Source organism: Xiphophorus couchianus, chromosome 7 (genome assembly GCF_001444195.1).
Source record: "Xiphophorus couchianus chromosome 7, X_couchianus-1.0, whole genome shotgun sequence".
NCBI lineage: Eukaryota > Metazoa > Chordata > Actinopteri > Cyprinodontiformes > Poeciliidae > Xiphophorus > Xiphophorus couchianus.
Window position 1 is genome coordinate 22,456,489 of NC_040234.1, and position 15,575 is coordinate 22,472,063.

At 41.0% G+C, this 15,575-nt stretch overlaps 1 protein-coding gene across 1 annotated transcript; it reads left to right on the plus strand.

Moving 5' to 3' along the window:
* The first annotated feature begins 1,316 nt into the window (after positions 1-1,316).
* Positions 1,317-8,663, plus strand: gpr27 (G protein-coupled receptor 27). The gene has a single exon (XM_028024388.1). The coding sequence runs from the start codon at positions 4,019-4,021 to the stop codon at positions 5,132-5,134; it is 1,116 nt and encodes a 371-aa protein (XP_027880189.1). The 5' UTR covers positions 1,317-4,018; the 3' UTR covers positions 5,135-8,663.
* The last annotated feature ends 6,912 nt before the right edge of the window (positions 8,664-15,575 follow it).

Sequence of the window (15,575 nt, forward strand, 5' to 3'; positions counted from 1 at the left end):
CACCAGTGTTATGGTTTCCTACCACCCTGACAGAAAAGCCACCCATTTGTCCTCAAGCCTGGATCTATAAAGATCAAATCAACTGGTTTGATTTGATCTTTTGTTATGTTCTGCTAATGTCAAAAAATACAATTGTTTCCACTAAATAAGGAAATTAAAATCAGGTATGAATAAACTTATTCACACAATAAGCCATTAAAAATTACGTAGGCGACCGATGTAAACAGTTTCATGCACTATATTCATAATTCATCATGATGCTAGCGCTTATCATCTATCAGCCACCAGAGACGTCTGCGTTTTATTCAAGCTTTAGAGCAAGAACTGAAAGAACTTGAAAAGGCCGCTTTAAGGAAATTGTAGTAGGCGATTTTACAGAAGAGCTATGAATTCAATACATTGGAATGACACAATTTTTCATGTGCTGTGCGATGCTGTTAGACCTCTGAGGGCTGTTTGACAAAAGTTGGATTACAATAGAATAGAATAGAAGTACTTTATTCATCCCAGCAGGGAAATTACTTCGCAGTTACAGCATAGAGACAAGACAAGACAAGAGACAAGACACAATAACAACGTCCGGGTGTTGAGTCTGGAGTTTGGCTGTGGCGGAGCTGATGACATCACAGGCCACCACTGCATCAGCTGATGGGGGAATGTAAACAGCGATCAAAATGGCGGACGTAAACTCCCTCCGTAAATAACACGGCCGCATTCCCACAGCCAGAAGTTCAATGTCCGGGCTACAATCTGTTCCTTCACGTTAACATGACCGGGATTACACCACCTCTCACTCACATAAAGTACAATCCCGCCGCCCCTCTTCTTCCGACTCTTGGAATAGTCCCTGTCCCCCGCAACAAGGAAAATCCAGGGACCTCCACGCTGTAGTCCGGAATAAGCAAGTGCAGCCAGATTTCCGTGAAGCAGAGATACTGCACTCCCAGTACTCCTTCTGGGTCCTGACCAGCGCCGTGAGTTCGTCTGTCTTATTTCCCAAAGACCTCACGTTCCCCACAATAATCGCCGGTATCGCTGGCCTGCGCCATCTCCTCTTCTACCTCCGTTTAACTCCAGACCCGCAGCCCCGTCGTCTCCTCCGTAACTCCTCCGGGACCACAGGCCAGTCTCCGGGCAGCAGCAGAGGCCCACACAGCGCAATCAGCCGTTCACGCGAGCAAACAATGCCGCTACTCCGTTCGGCGAGGTTCTCCGCAACCCAGAGTAGAAAAAGTAGCAGAAGAACATGGAGAACATTGACAGAACCACATCCAGCCATTGTGGAAAGCCCAATTGATGATCCATGGGTTCTTCAAGCACGGATCATTAATCGGTTACAGCACATGTACACAGACAAACACACACGACGGGAGCTGCGTCTGCAGGCAGCCAGCTGTACCGGCGCCAAACGTAACACTATATTTTCAGTGAGTACTGTTATCTGAACAGCCTAAATAAATAAATAATTACCGGTACAGCAAATAATAGCCAATAATCAGTGATTGATTTTAAGCTGGCCAATTAACCTGGGCCCCTCTCACACAATTCTATAAATCTATATTTAAACACTGTTAGTGATGCTGATGTTCTTAGTAGGCTCAGAACCACAGAGACTGTTTTGGTTGCCCAGGCCTTGTGGGGTGGATTTTTTCGGATCTGTCAGCAGCGGTGCAAACCCCCCTGGTAGTAACACCAGGACCCCCTCGACCTCCTTAGCTGACCTGATTAATTCCTGAAGAAAATATGAGGTAGAAATCTAAGCATTTTGAAACCACTGATACTGAAAGACCAACATTTTTGTAACATCAAATAAACACTTTGATCAGACATGACCTACTTCAAAAATTATTAATGGCGAAGAGAACAGGCAACAACAACACTGACCAAGGACAAGGACCAACAACATGAACTAACAGTATGGAACAACATCATTGACCAATCACAGAAGTTAAAGACATTCAGACAACTACTTGAACAAACAATAGCATCAACAAAACAACTGCAAGGGGTTCACTGCTTTACTGCAGATGAATTGACAAGATGATGGTGAGTAATAACCACGTTGCAGCTAGAGACATATCTATAAATGCAGCAAATGCATATGCAAAATAGGCATATGCAACATCTATATGCAGCAAACACATGTGCAACATACTGTAGATATATGCATCACCCACATATGCAACATCTATATGCAGCAACATCGACATATCCATAAAGCATTAAGACCATAGACATCAACCGAAGACACATAGCAGCAACATAGATCAACAACATTTACACATATGACTTCTACTTATTTTTGATACAAATGGAACCCCATATTTTTTACTGCTTTTCATTGGATGCTTATGTTAGTTATTGAGTTGCGATTTTATGTCGTTTTAAGTTTGTCACATTTTAAGAGGTTTTTATTAGTTTGGATGTGGCCGTCAGGTGTGTCTGGCGGATGGCTGAGGTTTTCTCCACGCTGACACAGAAGAATGGCACCAAGGTGGGTACTGGCTCTCCATGCAGCGTGGAGAAAGTTTGTTTGGCTGTTGGGGAGCTGATTGGACATGGCTCTATCAAGTCTGCAGCTTGAATGATATGATATCAGATGCTGCAGATCTTCTCTCAGTCTGTTGTTGAGAGCGTCATGTTTTTTGCCATCATCTGTTGGGGCAGAGGCATCAGAGCCAGGGACATAAAAAGGCTCAATAACCTGATAACGAAAGCTGGTTCTGTTCTGTGGCACCTCTGAAGATTATTATGCAAAGAAGGATTATTCATAGAATCAAGAAAATTATGGACAACCCTGGTCACCCTCTTCATGAGACTGTCTTGGGAAAACAGTGTCTACAGTCAGAAGCTTTTAAAGATTTGCTCTACAGACTGCTACAAGAGATCTTTCCTGCCATCAGTTATCTACAATAACTCTATGAAGAAAATGAATTAATACGAGTACAACATTTAATTTCCCTTTGGAATCAATAAAGCATTTTTGAATTTGAATTTTTATTCATAGATTCCTGTGATCAGTGTCACTGATCTTACAACGCCTTTACAATAATTTAAGGCATTAAAAACAAGATTTAATGAGTAACCCATTTTAAAAAATCCCTCATGAACATTGATTCAGTGTCTCTCGATACAAGTTATGCATTATGTAAATTATAACTTACCTTGTTTTATTTTTAAACCTTTTTTGGACTTGCCATGTTCTGGATGACTGAGAACAAGTAGATAGAAATAAATATCTGGGCAGTATTACTTAAACTTAAGGCTCAAAGCACCAGGGTTTTCCTAGAAAAATATTCAGATTTTATTTCGTGGTTTTAAAGGCTGTATGTTAACGATGGTAAGAAATAAATGCATGCTGTCTTCTTTTCAATCTACTGTCAGCTGCTATGCTCTCTCTCTCCTCTGGTCTCAATGTGTTATGAGACAGATAATCTGTGGAAAAATCAAGCTCTTCTGATCCCGCTGCGCGCGCGCGTGATGCTTCGTTAGAACCCTCTCCTCCCTCCCTTCGCTTCTACTACCTCTCCTTGATTGCAGCAGGAAAATGAAGCAACACAGAAACATTTGCAGTTCATTCGTGATTCGAGCAGCAGGTTTAGGACGCTGCACGAGAGGCGAACCTCTGAGCTCCGACGCCATTGGTGGAGGGAAGCTGGGATGCGCTTTCTGAGCAGATTGTCGCCTGGCTGTGTGGACGCCCTCTGAAAATGGTGTAGGCTATAATAATAATCCCGGCGCAGGCAGGCCGCTTCTGCTCCATGGCGATGAGTGACGGAAGGGAAAATTGGGCTTTTTCTTCTTACACCGGACGCTTCTGAGATGAGGGATAAAAAGAGGAGGAAGAAGAAATTGGCGTTTGATTTTTAGGTTCGGATTACAGCACATCGAGATGGATTCTATTTAGGAGTCGGTTTATATTATTATTATTGTTATTATTATTTATGATTTCCACTCAAACCCTTTTGGGTGGGGGCGAGCAGGAGCGATGATTTGATGCGGGAGATACGCAACATTCATGGCGAACACAACAGAGTTCGGGGAGAGCAGCGCGTCCTTCCACAGCTATGCATCCACGGCCTCTGCGGTCAAGCTGGCCTCCCTAGGGCTCATCATGGGCGCGAGTCTGCTGGGCAACGCGTCGCTGTCTCTGCTGCTGCTGAAGGACAGTTCACTGCACAAGGCTCCCTACTACTTCTTGCTGGACCTGTGTCTGGCCGACGTGCTGCGCTCGGCCGTCTGCTTCCCCTTTGTGATGGTGTCTATCGGAGCCGGTTCCGATTGGCCGTATGGCGCGCTCAGCTGCAAAATTGTCGCCTTCATGTCGGTGCTCTTCTGCTTCCACGTCGCCTTCCTGCTCTTCTGCGTCAGCGTCACCCGCTATATGGCGATCGCCCATCACCGCTTCTACTCCAAGCGCATGAACCTGTGCACGTGCGTGGCGGTCATCTGCATGGTGTGGACCCTCTCCGTGGCCATGGCCTTCCCGCCAGTGTTCGACGTGGGCACCTACAAGTTCGTGCCCGAGGAGGAGCAGTGCACGTTCGAGCACCGCTACGTCAAGTCCAACGACACTCTGGGCTTCATGCTGATGCTCGTGGTCATCGTGGGCACCACACACGTGGTTTACGTGAAGATGCTGTGCTTCGTTTACGACCACCGCAAGATGAAGCCAGCCCAACTGGTGCCGGCCATCAGCCAGAACTGGACCTTCCATGGGCCCGGAGCCACCGGGCAAGCTGCAGCCAATTGGATCGCTGGCTTCGGGCGTGGGCCGACGCCGCCCACGCTGGTGGGCATCCGGCAGGCGTCGCACCCTGGCAATAGGAGGCTGCTGGTGCTGGACGAGTTTAAGACGGAGAAGCGCATCGGGAAGATGTACTTCCTGATCACGCTGGCCTTCCTCGTTCTGTGGGCGCCTTACATTAGCGCATGCTACTTGAGGATATTCGTGCGCGGGGCTCCCATCCCGGAGCTCCACCTGACAGCCGCGGTGTGGATGAGCTTCGCCCAGGCGGGGGCCAACCCCATCATCAGCTTCATGTTCAATAAGGAGCTGCGGGTTAGACTCAGAGCCTGCTTTTCCTGCTGCCTGGGAACACAGACACCCATGGAGCCATACTGCATCATATGAACCCTCTAGGCCCCGCTCCCCAAATATACAGCCAAAGACTGACATTTATGCACTGTAAAAACTGCTGACTCAAAATGAACCGGATGTGTGTAAGTTTGCTCAAACAGGGACTTTGTTTGGGTTATTTAACCAGCTTACACTGATAAAAACAAACTGGTAGGGTTTAACTAATCAAAGTGGTCTGTATACATTTTATTTGGGAAGATTTTAATCTAAAGTCTATAAGTTTCATACGTAAAATGCAAATAAATTTAATTCTGCAAGTTTTGAACATGCTTAAAAATTCTCTCAGATAAATAAGGTTCATGTTGGTAAGCTGTCTTTTTACTCCCAAGTTAAAAAGAAACGGTTTGTAATTATGACACCATGTTATTAATATGAAATAGGTACATAACAGGAGTGTGACAACTTTATGGGACAACCACAATTTTTTGTTAATGTTTACAAAATGCACTTGAAAGAATCTGATCAGTGTAGGAAAGTCCAATCCAGGTTTGATAACTCCAGTTATTTGAGACTTTTGTCAAAATAGTGGATTCTAACAGTGAAAAAGTTTGAAAATGTTTCCTTTTGTTTTTTCACCAATGTGACATTTTTACAAATGTCCAACTGGTCAGGTTCAGATTTCACCATTCTACATATTTTAGGGCTTTTTCTCACTTATATTTTCTTAAGTTTTGTCCAAATCAGTTGAGTTTCTTTGCTTGTGACTTTCTCCTTTTGTTCAGTTTCTCCGTGAAAGTGAAAAGTGAAAACCAGTCTGAATATTGGTCAGTTGTGTCTGTAATGTAAACAAAGGAAGCATATTCTGTGTGCTGAGCTTATAGAGAATACAGATAATTTAATCATATCAGTAGTGTGTTTCTGGGTATTTCAGAAAAATCAAGGCCCTGATTTTTTGGGGGCAGCCCAAAGATTTTTCTTTTTAAAAAATACATGCTTTGCAAACATTGCACTTGATACAAAACTCACAAACTGCTACCAGGGGAGTTGTACTAATGTTTTTGGAGTTTTTATTAATATAAACAATATTCAAGTGTTTGAAAAGGGAATTTAGTAGATTTCTTTGGAAACAGCATGAAAATATTGGCAGGGGATGTATTAAACCGACCATGCATCAATCCAAACCTGCTCATTTGTAGGACTATGTATTAATGTTCTGTAATTTGATTTAGTGAGACAATTTTTCTGTTGTGAATAGATCACCAAAACTGGCTCCAGCCCAGGGCCCACATCCTTGTAAATCCAGCCCTGTCTACAAAATAATTTTGAGAAGACATCTTGAAAATTGCATACAGTTCTATGCTTTATGAAAAAAAAATGTTTAGCCAATTTTTATTACTCTTACACATCACACAGTGTGCAGCTCAAACCTGGCTATGGGAAGCTGTTTGACTCAAATTTGCAGTGTACACCTGATATCCGTGTTGCATTGAGATCGGATCACATTCAGACCATAAATTAACTGTTCTGGAGTTCATTTGAAACAGTACTGAGAGCGCCTCCTCCAAAACAGTCCTGGTACAGTTGTTTCATTGTCAACAATATGTTCACATCTACCCAGACAAACTCCACAGGGTGGAAAGAACCATAGTTTGTCTTAGATGAAGTTCGTCTTAACTGGTATGAAAACACCCTTAAATTTAGAATCACAAGCACACAAATTAAGTTCAGGTTCCTTAAAAACCTTTTACTCTTAGGACTAATCGAAAGCTCTGAAGAAGATGCTAGTTTTTACATTGTGAATTATTGTTTGCCAGAGTCGGTATTCTCACAATTTTTACAAATCAATTTTATTTTGTTTGTCACTATAACAAAATCTGACTGTTTAAGCACCTTGGCTTGAAATTTCTTTACATGCAAAATGGAAGTGGTAAGAGGTATAATATGAATGATAGTCACAACATGTAGGTAAGAATTATTAAATGAAGCAAATTGCCCCACAGTCTATGGATAACAAAATTAATAAACAAAACCAAGAATAGGTCACAATCTGACCAAATGAAATAACAGAATTAAAAAATGACATTAAAATTTTGCTTCTATATACTGACCTGGTTCTCAATCAAAGTATGAATCTTGTACTTAGCTACATTAGCTTGCAGCAACTACTTAGCAGCTAAAAGGTTAATGTTAGCTTAAGGAAACAAACTAGATCTCTAGTGCGACACACCAACCACACAGTTGGTTGGCGTGTCAATAACCCGCCAACCAACTGAAATTAATATTATTATACCATGTAACTTTACCATCTTAACATTTTTTATTTCATGCTGGAGAAGAAGCTCGGTGACATCTCTTTAGGTCATTCAAAATGTACAAAATGGTGAAGAATGATGCTGTTCATTCTGCTCTCTTGGCCAACACAAACAGTGGGTTTTTGGAGTTTTTTGCCTGATGTTTGATTTTAAAAAACTACTAAAGTTTTGTCCCAGCAGCATAAAACCAACATCTGAATAATAAAAAAAAACAACCCAGCAGTTCTTGTGTGTGTAGCTTAGCTGTTATAGAACGTGTTCTCAATATGCCCTAAACACAGGAAAGGATGGACTGTGAAAATGATGGGGAAGGCAAACTCACTTTTAGTTTTTATACATTTTTATTTCTGGACAAACCTTTTACTCATATTAATCCTAAAACGTTTATTATACTGTATACTAACTTTACACTTTAACTTTAAAATTCAGCTTAGCAATGAAGGTAGCAACAAAGGACCTGTATGACGCAACATTATGTCGAAGGACACCATGAGTTAATTAGAATTTTCTGCATGTAGACTAGGTGATGTTTCAGGACAAGTCTTCCTTGGCTGGATTTTGATTTGCTCCACAGCAACACATGCCACTGTCTTTTGGCTACATTCTGAAATGATTTCCCATGACTTGAAACAAGTCGTGGGACTTGTTTCAAGTCATTGAGCCAACTTCTCAAGAGCCTAGGAGATGCTAACAGTTGTAATTTAATGTTATTTATTTTTTCTTTTCTGTCCCTTGTGGACTTAGTAATGTTTTTGAAAGTAGAGGAACAAGCAATATTAATTTTTTCAGCGGTTAATACAAATCTACAGAGTTTTTAAGATAGTTTTAAAAAGCTATCTGCTACAACTTGAGGGCAGCTCTGTGGCGCCAACTTTGTCATCTGTGACAGATTTTATTTTACATTTGAATACCCAACATAAGATGTAGAGCTTGTTTTTTTGTGAATGAATGCAATACCAATAACTGCTGTAAATACTGTAAATCCCTGTCACCATTTTTTTCTAACCTTATTTCAAGCTGTTAGTTTAAATATGTTGTATATTCCATCATCTAATCTTTGTGTAGAGCAAAGTTTTCAAACTCGCTTTGAAAATACTTAGCAAACTCTTTCATCAGTTGCATCAAGAGACTGGTTGATTTACACTGGTTGCAATCGGATACACACTCCAGTCAGCGTCCCTTTTTCCATGGATGTGTCTGGGACTCTGAACAATTTGGTGCTTTGAAAACAACTTTGCATTTCCTAGCAAATAAATTGAAAATATACAATTCTTGGGCTCTGTTGTCAACTGTGTTTGAAGTTGTTCTGAACAGTTTCTGTATATTGTATGGTCTTTATTCGTTCATCAGCTGACTGCCCCTAAATCATTCATAAATGAAAAATACTAAAAAGAAATATTGAAATAAGGGGTAATTATTAAACTATTTAGCTTTAATTTCTATTGACATGCCAGCTTAGATGCATCTTGATTCCAAGAATGTATTGATTAATTTACTATGTTCTATTTTTAAGAATGAGCTTGATTTTGTGTGGATTTACCACTAAAATCGCCATGACAATTTTAGCCATAAAATTCTCCATGTGCTGGAGACTCATGAGATGTGAGTCTCCAGTACATGGAGAAAGGATAAAGGCCCTTTTTTCGGGGCCAAAAAACTTGAGAGAAATTCCTAGGAATCAAGGTCTGTTTGTCTTCAACAACTGTTATTGTTGCTACAGCAACTAGGGCTAAAATAGAAGATTAAGAGGCGAAATCTGAGTTACAGAACAAACCTGGGAGGGTAATGATACTTTCAGTTTATCATCTCCCTAAGATTAGGAGCTTTGACTGTGGCCCACATTTCTGATTGGTTGAATATTCACCCCAAGTCTAATTTCTTCAACTGTTCAGTGTTTTGTGAACTCTTAATTGAAAACCAGGAGCAATTTGTATCATTTATGAACAATGTTCAGTCCATTTCCACACCAACACAGATTTTTCAAAAATACAGATTTTCCACAGAGTTTGGAAATTCAACAAAAAACAAGGAATTAAAATGTTCGACTTTTCAAACATAGAAATTTCCATGGTTTCTATCAATCTAAAACTTTCTGAATCTTTGGGGAGAAATTTAATCTTCCTTTATTTCTATCTACAATTACAAAGCCCTGTAGGGGACATGAGAAAAAAAATCTTCTTTTGAGTTCCCTCGCAACACTTTTGCTCTTTAACTAATCAGTACATCATTATGAGAAAACTCAAAACCTTTTGCGAGGTAACGCAAAAGCATTGCAAGGTAATGTAAAAGAAGAAAAAATGTCCATGTCCCCTAGAGGGCTCCATATACAATGGTCCTAATATGCTGACATATGGGGGAATTTTAATTCAAGAGCACACATTTTCAGTTTGAAAGCAGGACTTCATGTCTGTCTTCTCAAAACGTATAATGCTTGTACTCAAAACTTTTGCTCTCTTTCAAATATTCACTGTTCTTTCTCAAACGTTTCTCCTCAGGGTCAAAACTTGTCTATGCTTGGATCAAATCTCCTCTTGCAAACCTCTCTGCTTGCTTACAAAACATTTTCTGCTGGTGCTTGGAACAAAAGATCATTGTTGCCTGGCAACCTCTCAGCCAATAGAATGAAAGTGTTATACTAGATGCATTTGTTTCCTTCTAGTGGGTGTGCCTGTGTGGCTACTATTGATCTCAGTTCAGAGTAATTTTACCTCTGTTTTAGAGCCTAACTACTTGTTAAAAGGAAGACTGGGTAACGCCGTTTGCAGGAAAGAAACAAGATTTTGGGGCAGAGCCCTTTAGGTCAGAATCAAAAAGACTTGTGTTGCACTGACAGGGACAAAAGCGAAGATAATCAGAAAAACACTGCCTAGAACCATGACTAATTCTTGCTACAGTCTTGGATTTGACATTGAAGATGCACCATTTGAAGTAGATTTGATAGATATGCAGTGCAACTGGTGGTCCTCTGCTCCTTCTCCACACGCCCCAACTGAGCCCACAGGAGCAGATGAACTTTGCACAGAAGCCGTAGATAAACTAAAGAGGCAGAATCTGAAGGTGGCAAACGAAGGGGGGTGAGTTTAATCTCCAAAAAGCCTCTCATTCACCGTTCTCAGCAGTATGTTCATTCAGCAGGTAATTGCACGTTTCTTCGGCACACGCCGTGTGGTACCTGCCTTTTATTCCGCACCATCATTAGCTCCTTTTCTCCTGAGGCAGTAGCAGCCTATTGATTCGGTAAATACTGTGGCATTAACTAACACAAACTGCACGCTTTTTAAGCCTTTCACATGTAAAAGTGTTACTTGCTTTAGTGAGCAAAGGATTGAACCGCAGTCCTTTCATTCCTGCTGCAATTTCCACATGCCTGCTCACAGGAGTAGATATGCTCTTTTTTTGACCTGCCTGCATTTCAAATATTTTCATATTTTCTAAATGCAAAAACTAAACACCCACCTGCAGAAGCGTTTGTTTCTGCATGAAACTGCAGATTGAGTTTGTCACAGTGGTACAGAGGCTCTACGGATATTTACTTGCAGACATCATTATTGGTATTCTTAGTCTTTCCTATTCACCACTCAAAAGGGGCTTGCATTCAGAGGTCACTTTAAAGGAATATTGTCCATATTTGACTGGTTATTTTTTTTATAAAATAAAATTTGTAGCCCGTCGGTCATTTTGACAGGTTATAATTCACACACTTGACTGGTGCACATGGGCAGACATTACAGACTTTATGCAAAGTGTTTATCCCAGAGGCAACTAAAATCAATTAATTAAAAAAATCCTTTCTGAATATCATCTCATGGACACTGAACTAAATGCATCTTTCTGGCTCAGGGTGGTCTTCCCCCAGAAGATTGTTTGACCTTTCGAAGGAGCTCTTGCATGGTGATTGGCTGGAGCGGAGCGGCAATCCAGTGCTGGTTGGCTGAGGCGGAGGCGTGGCTATTGATGATGCCGAAAGGCTGAAGAGAGTCTGGCAGCTTGAATTTATGCCTAGGCTTCATTTCAAAAGTGCTTATGTTTCATAAACAATTATAATAAGACATTTTAAAAGAGTGGAAGAAATCCCATGTTTTTTGAATAACAATATTTGTTGTTAAGCTGTTGCTAAGAGATGAGTGTGTTTTCTTATAACGAATTGAAACGAAGTAAACATCTGATTTTTACTTTTGTAAAATTTACCTACTGTAAATTTCTTGTGTCTAAGCAGATAAGTAGTATTTCAAAAGCGCTTATGTTTTATTAACAATTATGTGTTAAGACATTTCAAAAGAGCGGAAGAAATCCTATGTTTTTTGGACAATAACAATATTTGTTGTTAAGCTGTTGCTAAGAGATGAGCGCGTTTCCGGGAAACGAATTGAAACGAAGTAAACGTCTGATTTTTACTTTTGTAAAATTTACCTTTTAGTCTTTTAAAATGTTCTAGCCTTTCCTGAGGCAGAGGGACCTGTGGAGATTGTAACAGCTGTAATTGTGTAGTGTCTCTTTAAGATACTCTAGTATTTCTAATGATGTCAGAAGTATGCGCCACGGCTTCTCTGTAGTGCAGGACCTGTCATCCCCCTTAGTTCTTGGGATGGACTTTATGACTCGCACTTCGCTAACAATTCATGTCCCAACCAGAACAGTAATTATGGATGACAATCCCCCATTTCTGGATGAACCCTGTGAAAACGACTTTGTGGAGGCTGATCTTGAGTGTGGAACAATGACTCTGCAGAACACTCCACAGGTTTCACTTAAGGAAAAAGTTGAAGACGCTAACTTAAATTCTGCGGAAAAAGGAGGACTGGTAAAGTTGCTAGATAACTTCAGTGATCTGTTTGATGGTCACCTAGGTCGCACTTCTCTGGCAGAACATGTCATCGTCACTGGGGATGCAAAGCCAGTTAACCTACCACCTTACCGCACCTCCCCAGCTAAAAAGCAAATCATTGAAGAACAAGTACAAAAGATACTAAAGGATAACAGCATTGAACCTGCCCATGGACCATGGGCATCTCCTGTAGTCATTGTGAACAAACCCCCCCCGTGAACCACGGTTTTGTGTTGACTTCCGGGGTCTAAATCAGCTGACTGTGAAAGACTCTTACCCACTCCCACGAGTGGATGAATCATTGGACTTTTTATCAAGAGGAAAGTTTCTGACAACATTATACCTTGCTCGAGGTTATTGGCAGGTCCCCATTGCTGAACAGGCTAAACCAAAGACTGCTTTTATCACTCATTGTGGTCTGTTTCAATTCAGAGTCCTTCCTTTCGGCCTATGTAATGCCCCTGCAACTTTTCAACGACTTATGAACAATGTTCTGGCTGGCCTGATTTATAAGTCATGTGCAGTGTATCTGGATGATATTGTTGTCGCATCACCAACTTTCGAGCAGCATCTACTCTCCACCACATAGTGGACAGACAGCGGAGCACCTTCTCACATAGGCTGCTCCAGCTCCACTGTCGTAGGGACAGATACAGGAAATCCTTCCTGCCACATGGCATCTCACTGTACAATAAAAGCTAAATCATTGTTCTGCACTAATCAGTCCAATTTTGCACAACTGCACTGTGGCACACTTGCTGTACATATATTTACATATACATACTGTATCTGCATTTTTTGAATCTTTGCTAGGACTGCTCTAAGCTGCTTTTTATATTGACAGCATGTTATATTTTATTTTTATTTTTTATTTTGTCTACAATTGCTACTCAGTGGTGGTTGTTGTGTGTCTTGTCTCTATGCTGTAACTGCGAAGTAATTTCCCTGCTGGGATGAATAAAGTACTTTTCTATTCTATTCTATTCTATTCTATTCTATTCTATTCTATTCTATACTTGACCTAGAGGAGGTCCTTAGCAGGCTTAAATCTGCTGGCCTCTCATTGAAACTGAGCAAATGTCAATTCTGCCTTACAGAATTCACCTTCCTCGGCTACCGTGTTACACCATCTGGCATTCATCCTGACCCCGACAAGGTGAGAGCTGTGACTGAGTTTAAAGTGCCAACCACTACAAAGTAGGTGAGACAGTTCCTTGGCCTAACAGGTTACTACCACCACTTTGTACAAGACTATGCCAGTCATGCAGAGCCACTCTTCGCTATCACAAAAAAAGATGTGACGTTCAACTGGAATGACAAGTGCCAAGCAGCTGTGGACTTTCTAAAACATTCCATAACTTCGGCACCAGTCCTCAAGTTCCCAGATTTTACGTGTCCGTTCTTCATCCACATTGATGCATGTGGTGCTGGACTTGGAGCAGCATTGATGCAGAAGGATGAGGATGGCAAAGATGTAGTTGTGGCTTTTGCTAGCCGTGCTCTGCATAAATCAGAAAAGCCCTATTCGACGCCGGAAAAAGAATGTCTGGCTGTTATTTGGGCATTGGAACATTTTCATCCCTATGTTGAAGGTTTACATGTGACTATTTACACTGAACACAGCAGCCTCAAGTGGTTGATGTCTCGACCCAATCCCTCTGGTAGGCTTGCCAGGTGGTCTCTTCGCCTTCAGCATCATACACAAACCTGGAGAATGTAATAAGGTGCCCGATACCCTTTCATGTAACTCCCTCCCTGATGTGGATGCACCTATTGATCTTCTTCCTCCCTATGCCATGATCGGAAGCATGGATCTTCGCTCTCTGCCTTCTGTGATTGTGTCGGACCATCCTCATGTTTGTCAGTTGCAGCTGGAGGACCCAGTCATAGGCGCCTTGCTCCGTCAACTCGAAAATGACCAACAGAGTGAGGAGGATAACCAAGATCTGCAACAGCACATTGTACAAGATGGACTCTTATATTTCATTGATCCAAAAACAAAGTGTGGTCTTCACCCACTCAAGCAGATTAAACTTTTTGCTCCTACTGCACTCTGTAGTTATCTGCTCAAGTATTACCATGATCATCCTACAGCCGGACATCTGGGCATTGCAAAAACTCTGGCACGCTTGCGACTCAGATTCTTCTGGCCAAACATGAACTCTGATGTAAAAAATATGTGGTGTCATGTTGTTCATGCCAAACCACTAAGCCAACTCAGGGAAAACCAGCAGGTCTTATGGTCCCAATCCAACCACAGCCATGGACCATGGGAGTACACGGGTATGGAGTACATTGGCCCACTACCCCGCACTCAAAGGGGAAATGCATATATCCTTGTTTTTGTGGACTATTTCTCCAAATGGATTTAAGTGAGCACTGTAAGGGAAGCAACAGCTCAAGTTGCTGCTAGATATGCTATAGATGATATGGTTAAGTATTGAAAGTGATATTTGTGTATTGGTAAAACACCTGTTTTGGAGGCAGTGGCATTCACATGACATATGCACCACTGGTGATTTGTATAAGTATGGGCAATTCATGTCCTACAACAAACTTACTCAGACATTTGATTTGAAGGTAGAGTGAATTTTTGGAAATATCTACAGATTGTGTTACCTCACAATTTTAAAACACTGTAGAAAATGATACATTGAACTATATTAGCATGCCACGTGATTGACACACAGCCTCTCAATTTCATAACGTGTTAAGTTATAATTTGAGTAGTGAATCGTCAAATATTAAACTTTTATGGCAGAGAGATTTAACAATACAGTATACAAAGGAAAAATGGTCGAGTGCGCTGTCAAAGAGTGGTAAATATGACTTTGGTAGGCCCCGTTTAAATTTCTTCAGAAATGTTCTAGTTTCTTTCTTTAACTGTGTTTGATAGATTGCAACACATTCTCATTGCCTACTCATCATATATGGACACTTGGTCAGATTCCCTCTGTGTGACATATTGACACATTGGATACCTCCTTCTCATCAGTAATTGATGCTCAGGTGCTCTCATTAAATGTGACAGAACTCCCTGAGCGTTAGAAACTGACAACCTAGGAACAAAGACGATGAGTCTAACAAAAACAATATGTTACCAATGCCCTTTCCTCATTTGCATTTTCAAAGTAGTTTACTAAAATCGTAGTAAATGTTCAATAAGACTTCACATCAGTTGTTGCTGCAGAAGATTTTTATTTTTAGCACAGTCATCTTAATTAAATTACAATGTGCATTTCAGTGAAGCTCATTTGTCAGATTAAAAGTAGTTTTTGAAAATTGACAACCATTGAACACTTTTCACTAAAGCTGCATTTTTGTTTTAAAAATATTATTTTATTGGTCTGATGTAATA

Excerpts from the sequence above, each read along its gene's own strand:
- gpr27 (XM_028024388.1), top strand. The coding sequence starts at position 4,019 with ATGGCGAACACAACAGAGTTCGGGGAGAGCAGCGCGTCCTTCCACAGC.